The sequence below is a fragment of the Ixodes scapularis genome, unplaced genomic scaffold (genome assembly GCF_016920785.2).
Source record: "Ixodes scapularis isolate PalLabHiFi unplaced genomic scaffold, ASM1692078v2 PGA_scaffold9__187_contigs__length_104089568, whole genome shotgun sequence".
Classification (NCBI taxonomy): Eukaryota; Metazoa; Arthropoda; class Arachnida; order Ixodida; family Ixodidae; genus Ixodes; species Ixodes scapularis.
Window position 1 is genome coordinate 56,477,192 of NW_024609884.1, and position 24,351 is coordinate 56,501,542.

Consider the following 24,351-nt stretch of genomic DNA (forward strand, 5'->3'; position numbering starts at 1 on the left):
AGGACCAGCTCCGCTCAGCGCATCCGGTCTCAAGAAGTCTTTCTCGGTCGTACTCGGTTGCAAGAGTGTGAACGCGCCTTAACGCAATGCTAAAGTGTTTTATTGGCGCAGTTCAATTTTGCTTCAGCACCCTGCTCTCCACTGTATTTGAGGTAGTGGCAAAATATGGAGCTGAAGTTAGAACTAAAGCAGTGAAATTGTGTGTATTTGGCCATATCATATTGATAAAAAAAAAGGAAATCTAACTAAACTACAAGTTGCTAAGACATGTAACTAAATTACAGTTAAAACTCATTAGAGCTAAAAACGCATTTCTTTACTAACATGTGACTAATTAAAGTAACTGAAACACTTTTGCTTCGTTATTTTACAGTTCTTTCCCCTGCCAAATCTAACACGTCTTTCAGTCAGCGATAAAGATACATAGAGGGAGCAATAATCAACATAGCCACAATGTCTGTGCTATAAAATGAGTCACCAAAATGAGCCATACAGTTAGTGCGAACGAGCAGCGAGCGCATTGTGACATACCTTTGTCTTAAAAGGCAGTGCAGGGGTCAAAGGGGCTCTCAGCTTCTTGTTCTTGATGAGGACTTTGTATTTCAACTGGTTGGGCGACGGTAGGTGAGGGTCATCCAAATAGTCACTCTCAAAAAGAAAATTAGTGACCAATTTATCTCCAAAGACACTCTGCAAGAAAACACAAAGAAGGCAACGTTACAGCGTTCAGGATTACCACAGTGCCATGGTTTATGCACACACACGAAATGGCGCATTCTTCCTTTTGACAGCACTGTGCGCACAAATAAACCGCTGCAGAGACTTGTCGCACAGCGTGGACATAATAAGATCCTCGTTTCCATTTGTTTGCAGCGACGAGACACACCTCGAGACGAACCTGTTCTACGCTTGAGCGTCACCTGCCGGTCTCAAAAGAACAGGTTCGTGAACAAGAGGTACTGCGGAAGAGTGCTGTAGGGTTGAAAAAAAACTCATCGCGTTTTGTTGACGAACAAACATTGGTGTTTGTCGTGCCAGTGAGACTTGGCCATAAGAGTCCCAGAACAACAAGACATGGAAGTTCCCGAAATTATTGTGATTTCTAGTACAGATAGTTGGATTTCAAAACTATAGTTATGCTTCCTTCAATGATTGCAAAATGGGCCTTGATAAACGCGCGTAATAGCACTTAAACCTATTCAGCGCTTGAGGTTTTTAGAAAGGCAAGATTTGTCAGTCATCTCCGCTGAACCGAAAGGAAGGAAAAAGCCGGTGGCCGCGCAACGGCAAACTTAATGATGACGAAGATTTGCACCCTTCAAATCGATGACTGTACTTAGTAATTGTTGACGCGCAACTATATGCTAACTGATCACCCCATTCATCTATAGAAGGAAACTATCCGATTGTCGCCACGTTAAGTGGTTAGGGGCTCACGATTATTATTTCAAACGGCAAATATCATTCTAAAAAAAAAAAAAATCACAATGCGTAACGGGTCCCGAGGGACTCTCTAACTTACACAGGGTGCTGGTTATAAAAAGCGAGCCGTGGTTTTTCGAACAGCAAAAATAAACTTTGCATCTCCAAAATCTCACATTATACCCGGACATATCACTAGAGGTTGGGATAATGAGCCAAACTCCAGCACGTAATGTGAAACTTCAGCACATAGTTTTAAAAAAAGTGAAAGCGATTGTGTAAGCTTTCAATGAGAAAGTGTCGTTTTCTTTTTGACAGCAGACGCTACTCGGTCTAAATGTACGAGGGCTAGCTTAAAAAGTAATGAGGCTATTAAAAAAAAAAAAAAAAAAACAGGATCAGATGACTTTAGAGGCTCTGTACAGTTTTGTTCAGCTGAACAACCCATACTTTTATATGAACATGCAGTAAGTCATTAACAGTTGGATGCACGGCAATGCAGGCAGTAGAAACAAGTCGATGGCTTACTGCAAAGATCTGGGCCATTTTTGCTTGCTGCTGCAGAGAACAGTGGTTCTCTATGGAGAGTATGATGGGGTAAGGTGAGTTGGCAAAACAGCTCTTCTCAATGGCTTCAACCACGCTCTGGAAAAGAAGGTCGTCGACGACGTCCGAGGGTCAGTGAACTCACCTCCGTTTCTGAGTCACCCCTTTCCGGAACGGGGGACTTTCGAACGGTTACCTTAAATGGAATCTTTGACGTAAGAGTATGTCCATGGTAGATAACAGGAATTCCATCATCTCCGTCCCAACAGTCCAGTTCTACACAACGGCAACCTCTCAAGAGAACCTAGAGAGGAAGACACAGGGAGGGAGAGAGATAGAGAGAGAAAGAGATATATATAGAGAGAGGGAATAGGTGGCGAATTAAAGATAAGTTAGCGTCTCTTAGTGGTTTTGCGTCTGGCGTATGCAAGCTCTGGCGTACAAAACTGACAAAGTCGCGATTGGGCTGTTTTTTGTAGGCATCGGAGCGGTTCCTCACTGATCTTTAAAGGATGATATAAAATACTGCGAAAGGCGTCAGAAAGATTGCGTAGCTTCATTCTTCAACTGATTGACATTACAGCCCGTGCAATTCGAACAGTGTTTTTGAGACTCGATATATACAGTCTGCTTAATTTCAATTCGAACATATATATTAAAGACAGGGTGGGGGGGGGGGGGGGGGGTGAGGGGAGTTGAGAGTTTCACGGGCGCCTCCCTCCCCCCCCCCCCCCCCCTAATTATCATGTTCGGCGGAGATTAGATAAAACATTAGATAATCACAGAAACGAATAACCGTCACGGTGATTTGGCTAATTAATTAAAACCGATTAATTAGTTTTCAATTTGATTGGATTTTTTAATGTTAAAATTGTAGAATTGACAGCAGTTAGACTAAGCGGCTAAACCAATTTAAGCATTTTTCGAAATGCCAACGGGCTTCAATATATTCATCGATCAGTTTGCGTTTTTCTCGCTTGATTCCAAAACTGGACGCAGAAAGAGCACTGAAACTTTCGTCCGCAGTGATGTACAGAAGTGTGACATGGACGTATCACGTACCTCGTCATTCGACAGTTTTAGTGGACCGTACGCTAAAAGTTTGCGTACGGAAAGAAATTGCGGATCGAGAGTGCGCATGCGCAGAACGCAATAGAAGGGCTATCGCACTGCGTACGCACGCAACGCTGGGAATTTCGCGTTGCGGAATTTCCGGGAAGTTCTGGAGAGATCTCGGGCCTAGCGAGAGCACCAGTTTCAAGATGGCAGTTACCTCGACTGGCGCAGCAAGGGCGACGTGGCATCCGCGAAGTTCAGTGTCACGTGAAATTGCGCGGTGTTTAGCTCGGCAATTCTTTCCAGGACCTGTCGCGGTTGAATCGTATCGCCGTGGAGCTGAAGGAATGCATCGTGAAAATGTCCACCGCTCGCAATGTGTGTCAACGCTGCGATCTGCTCAACGCTAAGCCTCTTCGCGCAGTTCATCGCCGACGGACGAACGACTCTTCCAGAAATCGCCGAAGTTGATGCACTGGACATCAGTATAGGTCATGAATTTCTTCCCGCGATAGCATTGATAAAAGGTGCCGTTTCCACGGGACGATTGACGGAGGCTCTGTGATCGAGTTTGGCTACGCACTTGTACTCGTAGCCTCCGTAACCTGCAGAAAAGCGCGCTTGACCAGGCAGCTACGGCGTGGTTTAATTTAAAATAAAATGATTGGAAACGTTTTCATTTTCTATATTTCTTTTGAAGAACACAGTGGCACTGTAAGCACGCGGAATTCTACGGCACTGACAAATTGAATCAACAAGATCATGTGAGATGTTCACTCGACAACGTAACGCACAATTAAAATCGGCCCGAGTAGGTCGTTTTTAGCGTACGCTATACTGTTTTGTATTGCGTACGTAAGAGCCAGCAATGCTATATACTAAACCGGTCTTTTATCTCGGCTGCGTGCCCTTGCCAGATGACTCGGCATAGCGTTGTGAATTTGTGGATTCGGAAACATTCAGAGATTTTCTACCATTCGTTCTTATTTTTTTTGCAAAGTTTCTTCGTTCAATCTCGCTATTGTGAAGTTGTTTATTTCTTTTCTCTGGCCACACTGACCACGTGTCGGAGGCTGTATGTTTAGGGGCTGCCTACGTCCCTCACTGTTGTGGGAGATACACGGAAGTTAGTTTTCCTTTCAAAAGGGACTCAGTCGCATTAACGCTCGTGTCAAACTATACATTTACCATTTTTTAGACCACCTGAGACTGGGTGGAAGAAACATGACGACGTCGTCGTGTTTCGTCCTGTGTGTTCGCGCTTTTCGTCCTGTGTGTTCGCGCCTTTTAACCTTTCAATTCAGGCTATGCGTATACAAGCGGCGCATAAAAACTGGCTTCCATGCCAGTATTCTATGCGCCGCGAGTGTTCGGTTCGCCATGTTAGTTTCACACCGCAGAAGCTGTAGTTCGAACAAGCCAGTGAGTAGAAATAACCGTCAGTTACCAGCAGTGGCGACACTTACAAGCTATATATTACTATGGGGTGAAAATCAGCGGCATAGTGCGTAAAAGACCCCAGGCTAGCAGTCACACTTCACTTGCTCAATTTCTCATCTACAGCGTGTAGAAATGTCGCCCTACCTCAAAGGCTAACTGAACTCACGCTGCCTAAAAACCTAACGTCTAATTTTGCACTTTCAACGACACTGTTGCTGAGCTCTTTTGCAAGGCAAAGCGAGGCATGCAAGGCATAAGTGGGCACTCATGCTTCAAGAGCACCTTTCAAAGCTTCTCGTCGCTTTCGCTGCAAACCTCGAGGCAAAGAAAGGAATAAAAATAAAAGAGAGACAGCGTACTTCACTGTATAGTTCCACCGAAGACTCCCCTTTCAGCTGGTGGCCGGTCAGGTAGGTGTTGTGAGATGATGCAATGTAGTAGTATGCCATAGGATAGTCCATATCCTGGCAACAAAGAACACCCACTCTGTGGTTATTCAAGTAATATTTCCCAGATAATTTTCTTAGGAAGGACGCAAGGAAATCTGAAGTTAACGGAGGCGGAAATTCGGACTCTTGACTTCTAAGTGTCACCAAAGGGTGCGGCTATCAAACACAACATGGCACACGATCTTGTATCGTACTGGGGAGCGGCCCTACCACAATCGCCTGAAGCTTTGATGCTCTAGGTTTTGCATGGTTGTCTTGGGGCATGCGTGATAACCTTTGGACGCAGCCATTCAAGTATCTAAAAGGAAGCTGAGGTGCGAGACATCCACAAGGCCCTCGGCGAGACACGTGCATTATACAAAAAGCTTCTCACCATTATCGAACAAACATACATACAAAACGTGAGAAGTAAACGACATGATCGCCTGCGAGACGCTGTCACAAGCAAATCCCTTGGCAGGAATGTTTCCTCCAAGTGCCCGGCAAAGAGAAAGAAGCGTCGTTTACTATACTTTGTCTCCGGTTACATTGACTAATCGCGAAAATTGCAGACACGAGGTTTCTGCGTTTAATCACACGTCGACGGCACAAACATTCTGCAGCTGGAACTCCAGCTAAAGTTATTCAACCGCGCATGTAGCCTTTATGGTTAGCCCATGTTAAGGAGAGACCAACAATAACAAGAGGCACGAGTGTGCACACCGAACAAGCGCAATCGCTTCATCACTGCCAAAATGATTCACTGCACGTACCCAAATCTGACCGCCATAGTCTCTGTAGCGTTTGAGCGCTTCCTGAGTGAGAGTCGGCGTTCACCAGATGCATTTTGCACTGTTAAAGCTGTTGCTCTTGACAGGCTATAGGTTACTTTAACCTCCGCTCGTGCTGAGTATTCATTGTGTGCTTGACCAGCTTTTCAACATAGCCGAGCGCCGCCACGTTGGAAATATTAAGAAAAAAATCCAGCGGGCGGCTGATGCCTCGCAACACTTCTGGCCTCTGAGTTTTTTTTTATATTTCGAAGTCAGCGGCATGGTGTGTTCATAACTGTAACAAAATCATATTTGCTGAATGCCATTATCAACAATTGTTACATACATGCAGCTCGCACGTCTCTAAATTTTCAAAAAGTGCCTTTGCCAACTACGTCTTTGTAACAGGGAGTACGAATTCGCGTCTCGCCCCCAATTTTGGGGAGGAGGTCGCGGATCGTTGACCGGCTGTTTCGGCAACTCGAAAATTAGTTTTCTCAAATAAATGTTTTTTTTTTTTTTTTTTGGTTTTGACGGTTTTATCACGCGCTCTTGAAGCGTTTCAGAACATAAAAAAGTTTCGATATGGAAGTTGTCGGTGGTCCTTAAGTTAAGGCGCAGCCAACGTTACGAGCCAATGGTGCCAATCAATCGCTTAGGGTTCACCGTGACTTTTCGCTTTTAGTCTGTGTGTACACTGCGCGACATCGTTAGCGCGAACAAGTAATCGCCGCCTTCTCTTTTGTTTTCCTTTAGAATCGAAGGGCTGTCATAAAAACCACCACTGCGAAAAAAAGTTGTCATTTGGGACACTAACCTAAGCAGGAAAATTTGATGACCGCAAATATCCTTTAAAAGTAAAATGCCTCCCCCCCCCCCCAAAAAAAAAAAAAAAAAAAGCGTTAATGTCGTGTTTGTGCTAACAGTAGTTTCGTTCGATTTACTTGCACCTCCTACACCGGTGGAGGAAAGAGTAGGGTGGTGTACTTCCGGTCGTATCTCAATACACACACCGGAAGTACACTGCCCTACACTCTTCTGCACTGGTGCAGAAGGGTCCATATCACAAGAGCGAATGACATTTTAGCGAACGGCGACATTTGAGCGAATGATCGTTTTAGCGAATAACGGGGGCGCGCGTTAACCCATCCGTCGCGCTGCGCTTTACGCCGCTTCGCGGCGACAGTCTGCGGCAACTCATTACAAAAATATGAACTCATTTGGCCCACCCGAAAACGCCGCTTCGCGGCGTCCGACTATTCGCTAAAGTGTCATTCGATGAAACGTGGGCGTTCGCTAAAACGTCATTCGATCAAGTGAGTGCCTCCCGGTGCAGAAGGTGCGGGTAAATCGAACGAATCTAGTGTCGCGCAGTGAACGCGTTCCGGTGTCAGCCAGCCTACCACCTGGTGACATCGAAATGGACTAGCATCACCATCCCAGTGGGATCGAGTGCAGAAACGGACTGGACACGAATGCTGCGTCAGCTGTCGGACGGGCTTCGTGCCCAGTCAATGCGTCGAAGGACACTCGGCGTCGGGCTCGGGCCCAATGACTGAGTTGGCGTCATCCGACTGCGAGGATGTTACGTGGACGCAGAGAAGACTGCTCACGGGTTTTCATTATTCCAAATGGCGTTAGCTAGCCTCGACTGCGGTCTGACTTATGATGAATGTATAACATGGTTTATGCAATACGCATGCAAGTTTCTGTGCTTACGTCTAGCTCAGGTGAGATGGTCTCTGGAACGAAGGCGAAATTATCCTTGTCCATGAGATACCGGGCAAAACCTTCGAAGGAGAGGCGACCGTGCCTCCTCAAAAGGTCGTTGGGTTCGTGACGCTGGAACACAATAAAAAGAAAAGGTCATGCACTGAACAATTTAAAGAAAAAATTAAAAGAGAACATGCAGACGAGCTAGTGAACTTTCAACATCTTGAAATCCCCGAGACTTAGGAACAAGAGAGAGAGAGAGAGAGAAAGAGAGAGGAAGAGAGAGACTGTGTGTGTGTGTCTGTGTGTGTGGGTTTGCGTGCGCACTTTTTTGTTCCTACGTCTTGGGTTTTCAAGGCGTTGAATCTAAGAAACTTTAGGAAGGATACAATTTTGATGTTTTTAAAGCAGACAGTCTGGATATGGGTTGTGAACAACGTTACCTGGATTAGCTTGATAACTTCTGTCTCAGTGAGGATCTCTCCTTGCTGAGTCTCGAGGAATTTCTGGAAGACGGAAGGTTCCATGACGGGACTCTTTGATACTTCCGGTTGATCGGGGTCTGTTGATGCGCTCGATGAGGAAACGACGTGGAATATTTTGTCTTGGTCCGGATCGGGGCAGCCGTACTTCGTGCCTCGCGTAATCAGCCCTGAGATATACAAATAAGCGTTGGCTCGAAACACTTTCAACATACAAAATAATGTATCTTTCCTATGAGTAATATGTATGACTTTACAATACATTTAAATGCATTCTATTTTTTGTATACCCCTTGAATATGTGAACACACACACAAAAAAAAGACAAAAAAAAAAAAAAAACTTAGCCATACTCTTCTGAAGTGAGCTGTCTTGGAATTACGATCTTAATTACATTGGCATTAAAACTGCGTAGCGTGTCATGTCTGTTGTATTATGCGAAAATGTTTCTACCCTTCGTTGTCAGAGATATGCTGGATAATTCATTGGCTTAGGGTGTATTGTATTACGGTGTTACTGTGTATGCAAATAGTTAATTTTTGTACCAAAGCAAGGTTGGTAATGTCTTTCTTAAAACAATCTTGAGAGGGTAACGTACATAATTGCGGATGAACAAAGCAAAGATTAATTTGCTCATGTATGCCTCCCATGTTTTTTTTTATACTTTTATCAAAGAGAAGCCATTGCGAACACTTGCGATGTAGTTATTTATGACCCCTCGAGTTATACAGTGTTCAGTTGGCGGATATTTATAATAGATTACCGGATTCACTTCTTGATCTAAATTTCAAATGTTTGGTGAAAAGAAACATGAGAGCGAGATACTGTATGCGTCACCAACGACTGAGAATATGTAAAACAAAAGACAGTTGAAACAAAGAAATGATTACTTTGGGATAATGTTATCAACCACGGCGGATATCTGGATAGAAATAAAGAGAGATAATTAGCGATCTAATTAACAGAAATACCATAACTAATTTTTTAGCAATCGTCTTGTATGGAACATTCCAATTAGAAATTTTTTCCCGTCACCCAAATATGCTATAACAGTTGTGTGTGAAGAGAAACCTCATCCACTCCTGCCTGAGCCGGATTACTGGCCTGCAGTGTCTTGCAAATAAATAAAAATAAGAAGTCAGATGACTAAATTCTTCCCTGCGTTATTCAATAGCGCATATACTATATGCTGTCTTAGAGTCTGCTATACCGATAATAAGGAGAGAAAAAAAAATGCTCAAAACGCTTAACGCTCGCGGAGACATCAGAGTGTGGGGTGCCATTTCTAGGACCACATGACCCTTAGATAACGTACCAGGCTGATTCGCGATGGCTCGCTATCCGCGGCTGCAATTAAAAAAAAAAAAACTTCAGTTTTTTGTTTTGTTTATCTTTGTTTTAGTATCCCAGTCTCCAAACGACGTAAATTTACGAGGGAATAGCGCGAAGCAAAATTTGGTCACATTGATTTTAACAATTTAATTACAGCGATGGCATATTTTGATGATAGGCACAACATCTGTAATTCGAATGTTAGCTAAGGCGAATATTCCCAAAGTAATAAGTGAAACTTATTAACAAGAGCCGACACGAAGTATGTACGAGGTTGCGATGACCTACATAGGTGACGTCGTTGTTTTTTTCCAGTCTTTCGAGGAACACCTCGAGCACGGCAGGACTGTCCACGATCAATTGCAATCTGCCAATTTATTTCCGTAAGGATGCAACTCGCTTCATCGTAGTTGGTAACGGAGTTCTCCGACCCCATGAGGACAAGCTGCACGCGATAACCGATTCCCCGCAGCCGCACGACGTCAAGAGCTTGCGACACATTTTAGGATTGATTGGATTTTCCCGCCGACTCATGACGCAGCGACTCATGACGCAGCGACTCATGACGCAGCGATTTGCCGCGCGCCCACGCACGGCGCTGAAGGCGGCGGTTCAGCCCTTCAGTGCCGTGGCAAATTGGGCCCCGCCGATCCATCGCAAAGCATAGTGATTGCGACTGCGATTGGGACACTGGTATGGTAATAGAACCCTTCCTTTGATTTCCTGGATGGCCTGGTTAATGGATCGAGGCGGACGGACGGTGGAAGTCGAATGCCACAAACTTAGGTGACTAATTTTAAAATTATCACTTAATATTCGTGACCTGCGCCCGTCATGGCCGAGAACGTTATCCCGAAAGAATAATTACTTTAGTTAAAGTGCAGTTTTTTTTTTTTTTATTCTCAGTCGCCGGAGAGACACCATGTAAATAACGTATAACGATACTTATTACAAACAAACCAGAAATCCCTATAGCATTACTCCCTTTTTTGTGTCTTATATTGTATGCAACGTGAAGAAACGTTTAAGGAGTTTCAATTTTGTTCTTGAAAGTCTGTTACATTTTTGCCTGCCGGATTTCTCTTTTTCTGATCGGGAAGACTTTGCATGGTTTTGAGTTGGATGTTTCCATATATCGAAACTTGTTTTTCTTTTCACAATTTTTGCTCTTTTCCTTCGAAATTATATTTACAGGTCGTTAGCTCCGCCTTTTTACCTGTTATCTTTCAGTTGGCAAGTAATTTTTAATGCGTTATGTATGTAACTGACGCATCTGTGTTTACATATCAGTGGTTCTCTTCGAATTCAGTTTGCCTTTGATGTTCCCGGAATCAGTCCTACAACCTATAATTGGCTGCGGCGGGCCCGCATCTCATGAGTTGAAAGTTCCAAGTACAATAACATGTATTGTTCATATTATTGTTATTAGTGCTATCATCATTGGCTGCGCGTGATATCGTGCGAGCTTTCTCCATGCTTTATTATAATGGCGGGTCTGATGGTACAAGCGATCAGTTCCAATGCTCGTTAGAAACAACTGTAACTATATTTGCTGACAGCATGCAGAACGGCAGGGAGGTCCTTCAGTTGTTCAGCGCGAGCTTGCTTCCTTCCCTAACACTTGGGCGTCTCGTAAGCGTCGAGCGTGCAGAAGCAGCCAAAGCGCGACGGAACACAACGATCGCGGGCGCAGGCCGCGCTGCGCTCGTGCCAGTGACTCCCGACGACTACAAACGTCGGGCTACCCTCCTCGTGTGTACTTGATGTGAGCGCGCTCACTTCGTCCGGTACTCACCGAGAGCTTTGGTGGTGGACTTGGAGGATCTGTCGGCGGCCGCTTTTTCGGCTTCATCCGTCGAGAACGAATATACGGTGGCCATGGCGCAGAACAGAGCGAAGATGTCGCGTCGGGCGTGGACCATGAACGATCGGAAGAGTTCCACGAACGAAGAAAAGGTGAGGCGGCTGCCACTGGTGATGACTAGACGGTTCAGAAGAGCGGAGGTGGTGATCGGGTCCCGGGATTCGTGACACGGCCGGTCCCTTCGAACGAGACGCAAGACAGCCGTGAGACAGGTTGCAGCCCGCACACCCTCGATACTGAACTGCCTGTTCCCATCACGGTGCGGCAGACTTGGAGAAATTACTTTTCAAATGTGATTTGTTAAAAAAAAAATATATTGAATTACTTCAATATTACTGTCGCTACCCGACTTGAGTGATGTTTATCTGAGGACCTTGTTCCGCAATTATACAGCGTGCGTCTTACGTTCGGTCAAACCTCGTGCTTTCGTTTCAGCATGTTTTTTTTTATTCATTTGAAAGAAAGCCGCTTTGGAGTATCAGAAAAGTCAGTTGTTTTATTATATCGCTACGTGACTCATATTGATAGATCGCTGTTTTTTTTACTGCACTTAACAGTACAGGCAAAATTTAATGAAGACTAGCCTCCACGCGCTAGGCGCAAGCCAAATGAGGCAGCTGCGTTTTTTTTTTGTTTTTTTTTGTCAGCGAATACGCAATGATGGTTAGAGTTATGAAATAAATGCAAATAACTGCAACGCATTTTTAAAGAAAGTAATTATATATTTCACAATTTTTTTCGACTTTATATAAGAAAGTAGTGAACTGTATTTATAAAACATGTAAAATGCAATTCAGTAAATGCAACTAAACCACGACGCATTGATGCTATGCACTGTGCAGATATAACGAGCACCCCACTATGAGGAACCATCGCGGTCCGGGCAATGACCTAAATTCTAGCTAATACAGCGTAATTAGGATAAATAATTGCAAGGCCGATTGTGGTTTGATATACAGGTACACATAGTTCTTTCTTTCATTTTTTTTCTTCTGCCGAGCGTATCGTGGACACATCCGACCTTGTTGGCGCTCACACTTTTCGCGAGTGCTTCAAACAATCTCACCCTCAAAAAAAAAAAAGTAGTATTATACACACGGGGTTGTGCGACTTAACCTTTTCTTTAATGTGACACTGCATGAAGTACGGCCATTAACACATCAATAGATACACGAAGACTCGGCTGCGCAGCTGCATAGGAAAATCAAAACTCCACCCGTAAAGTTTTAAAGCAGCGCGGTCCCTTCAACGAGAACAACAAAAGTAAGTTTGACTCTGGTTGACTTTAAAGGAGGAAATTCAACGTGAATTAATGATCGTGTCAAAAGTGGTGGAATATCCATCGACATGTATTAGCCCGATAGGTCCTCTTGAGGAAGAATGGTAACGTCGGGTACTTCGTTTCACCATAGGTCAGAGCGCACTCAACGGCTAGAACAAGCACACACACATTCAGACTCAAAGCGAAAGGTCATGGTGAAATCACTGAGCGCGAATCGTTTAGCTGGGGATACCTCCCCCGCGGAAAGACGACAAATGCCGTAACACTTTTCGAGCACTTCGATTGGCCCCATCGGCTCGTAGCGTCAACTGCGCTCCGACTCAAGGTGAAATGGAGTATAGCGAAACATGGGCGGCCATTGTGACGCTCTCCGCGTGACTCGTTTTGTTTTTCATCCATTTGTTCTTAGCTTTCGAGATTTTAGGCATGTACCCAGCGGTCTGCGGAATCGGCTGGACGACAGGGACTCCGCCGTCGACGCGGTTCAGGTTTTCGCAGGAAGAGGAACTGCGTGAGACGCTGAGTCGTTGAGGGCTCGACTCCTGGGAGCGCATCTGGGGTGAGGACTTCACCGTGGCTCGGCGTTTCTTCACAGTGGGGCTGGGTTTGCGGGGAGGGCCTTCGTCTATGTCGAACACAAAGATGGCATTGTCGTCCTGGAAGAGGAAGAATGACAACCGCTTCGTCTAATTTGTGCGACTCCACGGGAACTCCGTACTGCCCTAGCCTACTGTATGGTGACTACAGTAAGACGTTGTCAGGAACTGCCCGTAAGCTGTCGATTCGGCGTGCTGCGCCGTGTTATTCCTAAAATTGTAATGTGCGCGAGGGGAGCGTTTCGAATTCGGGCAATAGTAGCGGTCACGTTAAAGCAGCCCGCGTCTAATTCTCTGCCGATAAAAGTTTCCAGCGGAGGTGTTTGTCGAATTAACTCATCCCCAAGATTCTGGGACATTCGCTCACTGTGCCCTCTCTCGACTGTTTTCAGCACAACCTGTGAAAAAGTAATTTCAGCCGAACAACTGCAGACATCGTTATATTCTCCGGACGAATTGTAAAAGGCAACAAAACGATATTAATGAATTCTAGTTGGAACGCTAGGAACTTATATTTTCTATTCCTAGTCCCTATTTTTTTTTTTATTCTGTCTTATGAACAACATTTTGCAATACCTGGACTTTCCGCTCACCATAATTAAGAACCGTGATATTTCCAAGGATTGTAAGAGAATCGAACTCATAACACACATTTAAATTTAAATGATATTGCTTCCTTAAAATACTTTCATTCCTTAAGAAAAAAAAAAAGACAGAAATGTTTAACAATTTTATCCACGTGCATATCTAGGGTCAGTCCTTTTAGAAAACGTCGATGAACATGTCAAACTTCTCAGATATATTTAGAGGGTAATAATTGCTTTGAAACCTAATTTTGACTAAGAACGTGATTCTGTTGCTTTTTTTCTTTGGAATCGTTGTAACATATTTTTTATATTATTCGACGGCAAAAAAAAATCAACTGAACTCGAGAAAAAAAAAAAAAACGCGCTGTAAGGCCTGTTTTGATTTCAAAGACCGGTTACCTTGAAAGGCACCATGGACGAAGAAGATTTTTTCTTCCGCAGCTTGTTAGTGCTCATACCAAAGCTAGAGGCTCTTTTGAATGCTGATGCTTCAACTGCGTTGCTGCCCGCCACCCATGATGCACTCCACTTTCTTCCTCCAAATGCCTGAAAGCCAAAGAAAAAACAAAAACATAAAAATAAAAACGAAAAGGGTATGTTTAGACATGCCCAATTACAGGTCGGTTTCTCCGAAATCGGGGTGCTGGCTTCTTGTTTGTTCATCTCGCTCACAACACAAGTGTGAAAAACATAAAAGTGAAAGCGGGAACAAAACTAACAATCTAAAATGGATAGCCAAAATCCCGTTATCACCTCCTACTATCATATAGATTTGGGTATAACTTGCATCATCTATGATCAGGCAAGCTGTATAGCAATCTCCAGGTATCAGATTTGACTTAACCTTTGCTGCATGGGTGTGCTCCTCGAAAATAAAAGTTAGCAGACACTTGATAGTTGAACAATGGGCGTTGGGTTAAATTTCGGAATGACAAAATGCCCTGGAAACAATTTCTGGTCGGGACGATCTACTGACCTTAATTGACTCAAAAGCTGTGGGTCCACTGCAGTTCTGCTCGTTGTAGTAGAGCTGGAGGAAAGTTTCCTTGAGCCAATAGATACGACTGTCGCACAGCTGCCGCTGCTGCTTGAGCATGGCGACAAGGCGCCGTATACTCTTGTACCACACTTCGGCGAGAGTCCCCGGCAGAATGAACTCAAGAACCCTGTTTTCAGAGAGCCCTGTGCCGAATTTGATTCTCAGGAGGTTTTGGTCGCAGATTGAGTCTTCCAGGCCGTGCCGCCTGGCGACAGCAGCCACTTCGATCGAGCTCCGGCACAAAACAATTTCTTTGACGATGTGCAAGTCGACAAAACCTTCTTCCAGGCCCGCCTGGTACGATTCGCCGGTCTCGCACTTCTGGACGACGCCGATGGGCACACACTCCTCGATATTGGCGCTGAGAGAGTAGTCCCGCGGGCCGGATACCTGTAGGGCACTCCACGTCGGTCTGCACCAAGTTATCGTTCCGTTGTGACTTTCAAGGCGTGCGTAGCACAGCACCGAGCGGGAGCCGTCCTCTTCCCAGTGGACGATGGTGCAACCGTGATGGAGGATCTGCAGTTCGTGGAAGTCTACAGTGTCCACCTGGAGTGGTATCAGGCTGACGTCGTGGTTGTGCTTGAGCCCCTGGATTGGGATGTAGGCCGCCAGGTCCTGCATGTACAGGCTCTCGTCCTCCGCGCGACTGCTGCCGCAACCGTCCCGCCTGCAAACGTCCGAGTTTTCGGTCAGAGCAACGCCCGGAGGAAATCGGGACGGAATTATCTACAAGGTGTTTGATTTTAGCTCAAAGACATTTAAAAACAAAGAGGATGAGAGTTAAGCGAGTGCCGTCCTCATCGTGTATTTATCATGCTCGGCGGACATTAGATCAGGGGATAATCATCACGCTAAGTTGACTAATTAACTACAATTTGTTAATTAACTTTATAATCGTTGGTTTTAGTGACAAATATAAATAATTTGAAGAAAACAAAAGTCCGAGGACACCTAAGCACTTCTTATGAGTTGTGAACAGATGTCGGCATTTTAGGTCGCCCTCAATCACCCTCACAACCACATTAACCTTAGCCCCTCACTCACCCTCACCCTCAAAGCTACACTCACCCTCAGCCCCTCACTCACCCTCACAGTCCCACTCACCGTCACGCACTCATGGCCCTCACGCCCCTCAAGCACTCATACCCCTCACGCACTCACAGCCCTCACGGCCCTCGCGCCTTCACACCCCTTAAAGTCCTCACGGTCCTCACTCACCCTCACAGATGAGTTTTCGGGGTTCAGAAACTCACTCACCCTCACCTCACCTATGAAGGTGAGGTTGAGTGATGGTACTCATAAGTGAGGTTCGCCGAAGTATGCCGGCAACCGGCAAAACGCCGCCCGTTCAGCAGCGCCTCTCTGTCTGAAGCGGCGAGCGAGCTCCCGACCATTCCGACCCAGCTTCCTTTTTTCTCTCAAACGTAAAAAAAAAAGGCCAATTAAACGCTAGTTGCCCAAACCGCGGTATCAAATAGGGAGTATTCACTAGCGGCCATATCCGTGTGCGCTGCTGCTGAGCGCGTGCTGACGGCGAGCTTCCGCAGTCCTTTTGGAGCGTGCATTTAGCACCATCAAGGCTGCCGGTCTTAGCAGGCTATTAATGTGAGCTCGTTCTGAGCATGCGCTCTAAACATCGCCCTCAAATATGGCGTCCAGTGAATACCTCCTTTAGCGCCAAGCAGCAAGCCTTAGCTCGCACTAACTCCTTTTTTCTCATTCGTTACCAAAGAATCAAATTGCACCAAGCATCCCTGCGGCGAAATTGTTGCGAGGCGAGTGTCGACCCCATTTCCCGGGAGATGCCGCGAGAGGTCACAATACCCGCTCGACCTCTCACAAATTTTCTACGACTTCAAGTGAAATCAGGCCTCACTGAGAACTCATCGTGTCGCACAAGACCCACACGCAAACGCAAGCGCTTCATTTGAGTTCAAATACCTCACGAACTGTGATGCCCCTCACCGCCATCACGGCACTTACACCCCTCACGTACTCAGGGTCATCACGCCACCGCACGCAGTCATATAAACCTCGCGCACTCACCGCCCTCACGCCCCTCACCACCCTCACGCCCCCCACGCACTCACTAGCGTCACACCCCTCACCATCCTCACGCCCCTCACGGCCCTTTTTCACCGGGAACTTTTTCACTGGAAATTTGTGGACGAAGCTTCTGCAGACTCTGTTTCAATAGAGTATACTCCGTTTCATGTGAACTTATGCAGACTCTCTGTTTCAATAGAGTATACTCCGTTTCATGTGAAGTCTGATCGCTACTAACTCTATGAGTTAATGGGGGCAATCAAGTTTCGTGGAAAGCGCTCTAGATCACGCCAGTTTTCGTGTTTCTACGCCTTACGCCTGTTTTACCGCCAGCGGATCCAGCTAAGGGCGAAGAATGCGTCGCAACATCGCATTTGTAGTCTGTTCGTTTGTGTTTGTGATGCAACTATAGCTTTTGGCCCCGCTCGGACTTATGATGAAACGGAGTTGTATTGTTTCTTATATGTCGACCTCGACACAGTACACGTCCGCTGCCTTGGGAAGCGAGCCAACACTGGCTGAGGCAACACATGCAGGCAAAATCACGGCGAAACCTATGGTACGCAAATGTTCATCAGATAAACGCTTAGTCCTTTCTATATAGATGAATTAAAAGTCAAATTTGTGGGTTTTACGTGCCAAACCTACGACGGGCATCTGGCACGCCGCAGCGGAGGACTGAGGATTAATTTCGACCACCTGGGGATCTTTTGACGTGCAACCGAAAGTTCGGTTACACGGCGCCTTCTCCGCAATAAGCCTCCGTCATATTGCGGGCCCCTCGGTCGGGATTCGAACCTGCCACCTGGGATATAGATGAATTACAAAGTACCGAATCACATGGGAAAGGAAAGATACAGAAGATGAAAGAGAAAGGAAGCGAGATGAAACAGGTTTTAACTGAGGTATCCTGCAACTCAGGTGAGTTACTGCGATCTTACACCATTGAGTGGGCGGCTGCTGAGCGCGTGCTGATGGCGAGTTCCGCAGTTCTTTTGCAACGTGCATTCAACACCATCAAGATTGCCGGTCTTAGCAGGCAATAAGTGTGAGCTCGTACTGAGCATGCGCTCTAAACGTCGCCCTCAAATATGGCGTCCAATGAATACTTCCTATACTGTGTGGCAAGACAGCCTATGTTAATTACAGTATACCTATTGGCTTCGTTTCTTTATTATGTTTATTTCATATTTCCTTCCGGTGCGCTGTTTTAGAGCAGAGTTCCGCATTCTTCAGAGTTTTTAGGTGCTCTCATTCTACATGTATTTCGTATATTTTTTTCGAAATTGGGGCTCGACTGAGATTTATTTTAGCTGATTAGCGAGGGGAGTTAATATCGCCGTGACGACATAATATACAAAATTGCCAGCAGTGTCTCTGGCCGACGCAATGTCTCTGCTCGTGTCGGCAAGCACGTGCAATTGAAAGCCTGTCAAATGTATGTTAAAGCTCACACTGTACGTGCTCGTAGACATGTGGCATGTGGTCCATGACGCGAGTGACGGGTCACGCCAAGATAACAAATCTAACGGGGAGAAATGTAGAAACGCGCTCTCTGCGGAAAACAGCAACGTAGACAGCGATGGTGACTATTTGAGCTTGACCAACTAGGTCAAGCTCAAATAGAAAATGATTTCATGGTTCCCCTGACAACGGCGTGCACGCCTCGGCTGCTGGTGATGGCAAGACATATCCGTTTCTGGGAGGGCTGAGAGCGTACCTGGCTTCTTGGCTGTTGATAGCCACTTGTGCCGTGGCGTGCTTTCTGCATTTGTGATGATGATGGAAGGCTTTGATCTCGTCCAGGACGCGGTGAGCTTCGTCCATCTTCTCAACATTGATGATGCCCCCTACTCCAATCCGCGTCATAAAATGGTCTTCTCCGTGATAATCGGCCACGAACTGCGTGACAAAGACACAGCCAGGCAACATTAAGCGTTGTGAAGGGGAATTACAATGCAATGAACCTCTGTGAAAATTACGACTTCTTATAGTCTAGTATCTGAAAATTCTGCACAGTGGCTTGCGCAAAAGGCACCACAAAAATGACAAGTCTACCAATTTTATAGCCTCTTGGAAGTGAGTATAATACCAGTTATAGACTTTGCAACTTGTTTTCCTTTTTTTGCGCACGCCACTGTGCAGTATTTTTAAATCGAAAGTAAGAGGGCGTAATTTTTGAAGTGGTCTATAGACCGATCTCACCAGCCAGTTATGCTATGCCACCACTGCCGCAATGCATCAGGGAACTTTAGTATTTCTGCACGTGCGACAACCTTGCTGCAGCTCTACGCGTGCAGAGCACGAGACGGCACGAGCCGAGTCGTGCGGTGCTGCCCAACGTTACAATGCACGTTTCCACGGTTTCAAAAAATCAGTCTACGCGTGTTCAATCACAGTCCAGCCAGCGCTCGTTCGCATTGGCGGCCAGCCAGAAAGTGCGCGAGCATAACACACGAACACGGCAATGAAAGCGCCGTCATACGCTTTTAAGGAAAGATGTATACACCATTCCAATATTTACAAGTCCTCAGCTCAGCGTGCGATCTCCTCAGCCCAGCATGCGCATGTTCGTCGCTTCGGAAAATGAGCAAATCACGGGCCATACAACCAAACACTGTTCACTTTGATCATGAAACGATTTTTCTACTTTCGATAAATGCTACTCTGAATCACTCCCTAACGTTAATCACCGAATAACCTTGCCTTAGTGTTTTCTTTCAAGCAATGGCAGTCGGCAAATAAATTCGAGAAATATGAACATCATTTATCCCCTTTACAAATACGTTACTGAAAAAGTACATGGCACTCTCCTCATTTGCATTAGACAGAACGACTGCAGCGCCATAAACCAACCCTGGTGGACTGGTTTATTTAGCGACGCCTCTCTCCTCCACCCGCCTCCTCTCGCCGCCAGAGCACGTGAAGGCGACGCCTCGGAATGCGGTGCTGTTGACGGGGTCACGGATGCGAAGACGGTACCGCTGCGCCGTCACGCGTGTTTCCTCAGATCGTCGCTGTCGTCTATTTAGATGTATTCTCGGGGAGTGTCCTGTATTCCCCTAGTAAAGTATTTGCCCTCAACACGGAGCCAGAGCAAGCGGCCACGTGACTTGGTGCCTATCCTATGCCGCCAACGTCAATCAGAGCCACGCGCTGGGGTCGGCAAAGTAGAAAACGCGTGCTGAGATTTACGCATCGTTAGAGTTCGGCTCTTCTCATCACCGCAGCGGTTGGACACGAGCCACGTCCTAAGTATCCGCCGAGGCATTGATTCTTACGAGCCGAAGTTGAGCGCTCACTTAGTTCTCGTGACCAATCCATGAGCCGCTCTCCACAGCAATGGGGCGGGTGGTTTCAATCCCGCAATTACGTCATCACGCATTGCGAAGGCAAGATTGAAAGACAGCCCCCTTTTATCCTCGCAATTTCACCGCGACCAAGAAGCTTCTGGAGCAGTGGCGGTCCGTTGGAGTGTACTTGGGCCAGACTAGGACCAGTACGCCTCTGTAAAGCCATGAACGTTCCAGTCCGATATCATTTCATGACACCTATAAGCCGAGACTGCAGCCAAATCTAGACGCCCGAGCTAGCCCGCGCTCCTGGCTTTCAGATGTGCATTTCTAGCGCGAGTGCTTGTTTTGCTGAAGAGCGTGTAGCAGCAGTGCCAGCTGTACCACTGGAGCGAAAGAAAAGAAGCCGAGGCGCACGAGAGGAGAGCACGAGACACGAGCTTTGCGATTCGGCGACCGAGCGGACCGGCGGCTAGATCGGACGATGCTTTCTACTGTTTCGGTTTTCTTGCAAATATTGTATATAAAAATATGTTGAGTGCCGCTTGACTGGTAATATCTGGTGACCCGGACGTGATAATGTGTCTGCGACGGTACAACCCAAATCTTGCTTTAGAGTTGAACGTAGTCAGAGCAACACAACCGGTAAGTTGTCGACCCACGCGTCAGGGAGTTGCTCTGCTCGGAGCGCAGACTTCAGCTGCCTGTGGACTGGGCGAGAGCAGGGTGAATGAAGACTTGCCGAGCACTAGGTTTTCGTGTTTGTACTGTGTATAAAAATATGTTGAGTACCACCTGACTGGTAACCACAAGCGCTTCAAAGTAGCGACCTCGAGCTCTCGTGCTTGTGGCATTGGCTGCAGTCTCATCGTCCTTCTTGGTTGTCCAGGGAGGTGTTGACGCCGGTGGCGCCAAAAACGCGCTCCGCCTAATATACGTCCGCACCTGCTCGCGTGCAGGCAACAGAGAAGAACCGATTTCGAGCGCCGTTTATTCGTGGAGCTTGTCAATTGAGAGATGCAAGAACGTTGGTGCCGCCTGCCTGCTGTGAACTAAAGTTATGGCGGTGTCACGCATGCGCCGAATGCTTGGTGAGATCGGTCTATCCGGTTCCGAAGAAAATAATGTTACCTGTGTCGCGAGAGCTAAGCTTCTTGGTGCCTACAAGAGGTGGTGATCAGAATGCATGGTTTTGTAAAAGTACCGCAGTAATTAATGTTGGTAGACTTAAAACATTTCGAAATGGAAGGCTCTTGAGATGAAGAACTATTTTATTTTTCGGGTTGATATCGTTAATCGCGGCGGCGGACGGCAGGGCACGATGGCAACATGATTATTAGCGGGATAATGCATTATTTGAATGAATAGTCAACTCGCTAACTAAATTCCATATATTATTGCCCAGCACGCTTGTTAAAATTCAAGAGTAATAACCTGTCGTCAAAATATAGTGATACAGTCATGTCCCATTAATATGGATACCCCGCTATGTGGACACAATTTTAGGGGAAAAATTTCGAAAATACATGCATTTTTGTCTTGTTAGAATGGACAACTAACATTATAGACGATTTTTTAGCGGAACAGAGGTGTCGATATTAACGAGACATCACTGTGATTACTACACGCCCACATACCGGCACGATTCTTATCTGTATTGGAACAGGCGGGGCGGAGATCACGTCAGGAAAGCCTTCGCTCCACGTGCTCCAAATTGCAATAACCACTTATCCCCCCACCCCTTTTTTTTTAAGTTGCTCAGCACTGATATTTGCACTGCTATAGCTAGACCACGAAGCCCCCGCACGCTATGTGTGCGGAGTAGAGCATGACACGGGAATACGTATAATTCGATTGATGTCCGTATAACAGGGCACGTCGCCGACCCTCACCTCGATGCTCCTGGCCCCTTCCGAGGGCAGGACAATGAGGCTGGGCATGCCTTGGAGGATGGCCCGCAGTTCTCGGAGGAAGGTTCCGAAGAAAGGCACCACCTTGGAGTGCGGAATGTTGAGCGCCCGCTGCACGGCTTCCCGGTATTCCTTGGAGGGCTCAGGATTCAGCAGGGCCTGACTCAAAAAATCCAAAACGGGCAGCTGGTCCTTGTCCGAAAGGGAAAGCCAGAACGGCTTGAGCTTCTCAGACCTGCAGACGTGCGCAGCAACCGCCAATGTAGCAGATGAGTCGACGCCGTATAAAGAGTAATACCACAGCATGTCTCTAAAAAGAGGCGGCTAGACTTCGTTCCCTCCTAATTTGATAGCTCAGTGGACGTGATGTAGTCGCTGAAACAATTAGCCGATGGCCTTGGGCCGCGTGACTATACCTCGAGCAAGTTCGCCTACTACATGCGCAGAGGGTCCTCCCGTCAGTGAGTCGCACTTTGGTAGGAAGATATAGTGGTTAGACACAACGATTGAACTTCCTAGCGCCAAGCTCTTATTAGAACATGACAGTATAGACACTAAGCTAGGCGGAAGTTCTGGTCTTTGTACAGGGGTTGCTGTTGCGCCAGGGCGCCGAGCGCCCAGTCGCCTGTCTACGACGTCATGTGCTGGTCGTAGCAATGGGCACAGTCGGAATTCATGTGTAGGTAAACACGCGATCGTTGACCGCTTCGGGCAGCGCCATGGAACACCGGCGCCGTGTCACGCTCGGTTCGCAAAGCGAACACACACGCCGCCACGACTGCCGTTTCATAACGCTCAGTACTGAGCAGTTGGCGATCGCGTATTCACCTTCATATGAGCCGCGACTGTGTAAAGTTTAGTCGGCTAAAAAAAAAACAAAAAAAACTCACGGTTGAGTTGTCGGTTATTTACTTACCGAAGAGAATGGAGGCCATGATCCAAAATTTGCTCGATCTCACTCTGGGTAGGTTTTGTAGCTTGGCGTTCAAAAATCTACCCGCGTTCAGCGTCGCTCTATCTGCGTTGTCACGTGACATGACCCGCCGAAGTAACATGGATTCATTCGAGTAGGTTTTTAAACAACCGTAGTCTACTGGGGCGGAGCTTGGTCACACACGTGATCAATTCTTCTCTCTCTATTTCTTCCTGTCCACCTCTCTCATGCGCGGAGAGACGTGTATTGGTTGACTTGCTCCTCAAGTAAATATCAAAGTAAGTACACTAACCTGGTGCATGGCCAACACTCGAATGAATTGGCCTGAACAAGCACGTGGGTGCATCTCTCTTCCGTCTGACGGAAATTGAATATAAGGCAGGTGAAATTAACCATGGAAGCGGTCAGTGTATCTACCTCCCTCTCTCCCTTCAGACTGCATTGAGGTCCAGTAACTGATTTCAGTGAAATAAGTAGTAAAGTGGGGGAGAGGGGTATAACGATTTGTCCCAACAATGCGATCTGATCGTCTGCTCTGAGCGTAGTAGAGCAGATCGTATTTCGTTGCCGACGCTTTCTACGGCACGAGGTTAGCTGGAGCCCTTCCGATGACAGCAATCACAAAAATTTTGACCGCTCTCCGTAGCACGCTAGCTTTTTTTGAGAGCGTTGCTGCGTTTGACTCACCAAACAGTCCTGAACGCACTCTCGCTCAATTCCGATGCACACTGAGCAGGTGCCCTTCGTTCGGTTCTGATCAGTTGAACCAATTGTGAAAGCCTAAGATATCTCACGAAATAATGATCGTTCTCGTAAAAAAACAAAGGCGGAATGAATCAAATAACTATTAGGGTTCACTAGTTTCCAGCGTTGTCATGAGCTCAGGATTTGCGAGCAGCAATAGGATTCATGTTTCGTATGGGGCGTTAGGCGGAGCTTTGGGTTTTCCAGCGCAATGTTAAAAGAGAAGGGTACTCGGGTGGGCTCTCCTTACCCTACGTGACGTCAGCAAAATGGTGCGTCTTCGCTGATTGACGCATTAACGCCTTTTCTGTATGAGGATTAGGGAGTGGAGCCCCTCCTGTAGTTGGTCGTTGCAACAGGCTATGGCACCCTGCAGATCTAACTCAGTGCTGACACGCGCGCCTGTTGCGGCGGCGTCATGCGTACTCATCGGGAAGTGACCTCGGTAGTCGCAGCTCGAATGCAGTGGTCCACCGGTGGGTGTTGCAAGGTCGACATGCCTGCTTGGGCTACCACATTGGCGGAAGCGCTGAAGCAGCGTGAGCGGCGGCGGGGCTCCACCGCTTTCCGTATACGCTGACTGAAAAGTGGCCGCGCGCGGCGCTGTTCGCTGGGCGATCGGTAACGGCTTCTAGCGGATGCATAGTGCCCATAGTGTGCATTAAAGGACTACTATGTCATTATTTGCGGGTTAGCAGAAATTGAGAGCTAAGACAGCAAAGGTGCAGCCAAGACTATGATTGGCACGGATTAATCGGACCAATTGTTAGTTAACCCGACGTTCTGAGAATATGATCAACAAGGTGCAAATTATTTAGAGATCATCAACAGATCACAAAGCACAGAGCGCTGTCGACTACA

General features: G+C 46.7%; 1 protein-coding gene across 1 annotated transcript in view; it reads right to left on the reverse strand.

Moving 5' to 3' along the window:
* The window catches only part of LOC8033259, a 958,536-nt gene that overhangs the window by 34,016 nt on the left and 900,169 nt on the right, over nt 1–24,351 (reverse strand). The window contains exons 23-35 of the mRNA XM_042287366.1: nt 21,795–22,047; nt 18,330–18,511; nt 14,498–15,230; nt 13,921–14,067; nt 12,765–12,994; nt 10,988–11,235; nt 7,822–8,030; nt 7,385–7,507; nt 6,850–6,852; nt 4,824–4,928; nt 2,165–2,272; nt 1,951–2,067; nt 532–690 (exon numbers count right to left, since the gene is read on the reverse strand). Coding sequence (XP_042143300.1) covers nt 532–690; nt 1,951–2,067; nt 2,165–2,272; nt 4,824–4,928; nt 6,850–6,852; nt 7,385–7,507; nt 7,822–8,030; nt 10,988–11,235; nt 12,765–12,994; nt 13,921–14,067; nt 14,498–15,230; nt 18,330–18,511; nt 21,795–22,047 — 2,617 coding nt within the window. The remainder of the gene's footprint in view (nt 1–531; nt 691–1,950; nt 2,068–2,164; nt 2,273–4,823; nt 4,929–6,849; nt 6,853–7,384; nt 7,508–7,821; nt 8,031–10,987; nt 11,236–12,764; nt 12,995–13,920; nt 14,068–14,497; nt 15,231–18,329; nt 18,512–21,794; nt 22,048–24,351) is intronic.